The 1,915-nt window shown below is 31.0% G+C and overlaps 1 protein-coding gene across 1 annotated transcript; it reads right to left on the bottom strand.

The window, feature by feature from the left end:
- Positions 1-233: 233 nt before the first annotated feature.
- LOC143056041 (carbohydrate sulfotransferase 11-like) lies at positions 234-1,322 on the bottom strand. The gene has a single exon (XM_076229118.1). The coding sequence runs from the start codon at positions 1,261-1,263 to the stop codon at positions 262-264; it is 1,002 nt and encodes a 333-aa protein (XP_076085233.1). The 5' UTR covers positions 1,264-1,322; the 3' UTR covers positions 234-261.
- Between the last annotated feature and the right edge of the window lie 593 nt (positions 1,323-1,915).

The following is a 1,915-nucleotide window of genomic DNA, read 5'->3' on the forward strand; positions in this document are numbered from 1 at the left end:
AAACGTCAGTGCTTCATATTACTAATCTAACTAAGAAATCAATGTGTCAACAAAAAAAGATTTTTTTTATAAGATAAATGTAATAAAGAGATGAAATCCAATTAAATTAATGCAAACTTTTAACATTCAAAGATCATTGATTGTAGTATTTCATCAAATTAAGTGTTGGTTCTTCAGTTTGCTTTCCGATGAAAATGTGCAAGTTATCCTTATTTTGCTTTTGTGTCGTTTCCAAATAATATAAATACACTTCTTTTCACTTTAGGACATAAACATATCCGTCTTTATCTTAGAACGTTGTCCAAACAAAGAATCTGGAAAAGCATCATATCCGAACAATTTGAAGTCATTTTTATACACAGTCTGGAGTTTGTACATAATATCAATAGGAATAGTGTTATACGCATCAACAACCATTTTCCGTTTTTGTAATAAAAGATCCTCCTTTTTTGATATTTTATTTGTTTTCAAAATAAGTGTCATTAATTGTGATGATGATATGTTTTGCGACTCTTTTTTATTCAAGGGGAGAGAATAATTCTCTGAAATTATTCCCCTTGTCTGTAACTTTCTCCAAATTCGATTCAATCCAGTATACCGATTCATGCATCCATCAGACTGTTGTCGAAAAGCAATAACAGCTTGTACAGTATCGTATATGGCATCATATTCATAAAGTTCGCTAAAATTGTGTGTTATGTAATAGGTTGAATTTATTCCAAATTTGTTAAATATATTCAAAGTATCATTGAGAAAATTTTCCATTTTGCCAATATAACTATATTGGACTTTACATGGTCTACATATAGAACTTATGGGTATAAAGTGATCATCCAAATGTTCTATTGGCGTTTGAATGATATACTCCACTAGGTCTCTGAACGTAACATCACTTCCACACGAGGTTGTATTATGGATTGCTTTCATAATGTTGACACCAAGCGTTTTCCAAAAATACGGATTAGGTGAATATAATTTATCGATGTACGCTGACAAAATACGGGAATAAGGATTTCTGGTGAACATAAAACTTTTCTTCACTCTTAACATATTATATATCCAGTTCAAGCTATTCATTGCACAAGTTCGACGGTATTTCCTGTTTTCGTCTTGTGGTTTTATACTGAAAGGGGATACGTTTAAGCCTTTGTCTAAGCAGTGGAGAAGACGTCTCCAAAATGTCGATCCTCCCTTATAAACTCTACAATAGCCTAGCTGGTGTTTGTATATTGGCATTATACTGCCTTTAAAAACTGCATCCATTTTGCTTTCATTGAATGATTCTGAATTACACAGATGTTTTGGAAAATGGTAACCATCTTTCAAATAGTCTTTTTTAATTTGTGTACTTTGGGTGTTCTAAAAGATAAAATTTAATTAATGTTTCTAATCGCAACAGTATAAATAGTGATAAATGTCTTCTTTTAAACATTTTAAGGCAATAAGGAAGCATGATAATTAAGGCTTTCTTAATTGTGAATAATGTTATATATAATCAGTTTAGTTTGGTATCCTTAACGTGCATAGACAGATATTTGATGATAATGTCAGTAACATTTAAAACATTTTGTGTACATCTGAAGTCTTGTATTTCCTATTTTGATCAAATATTTTTTATTGCTTGTCTTCGTAAACATAATATGCGGTATAGGTATTGCTCATTGGTGGTACGGTGAACGACAGTTGTAAACTTCTATGCCATTTTGTTTCTGGTGGAGAATTGTCTCATTGGCAACTTCTTATTTTTTTTATTTTTGTTGCCTTTTAGTACTGTCGTTCGGTTCTAAATTTTCTTCTCGTTACAAAATATTTGGTTATTAAAGTAAAAGAAGGCATAGTTTGGAGTTGTTCATAGTGGCATGTTGACCAGATAAACAAATTCAATTCTAGATTTAATTCTGTAATGTTAAGGCGA

The sequence above is a fragment of the Mytilus galloprovincialis genome, chromosome 13, assembly GCF_965363235.1.
Source record: "Mytilus galloprovincialis chromosome 13, xbMytGall1.hap1.1, whole genome shotgun sequence".
Lineage (NCBI taxonomy): Eukaryota > Metazoa > Mollusca > Bivalvia > Mytilida > Mytilidae > Mytilus > Mytilus galloprovincialis.

What these genes read in the sequence shown, in the direction of transcription:
- LOC143056041 (XM_076229118.1), bottom strand. Translation starts at nt 1,263, where the DNA reads ATGGATGCAGTTTTTAAAGGCAGTATAATGCCAATATACAAACACCAG.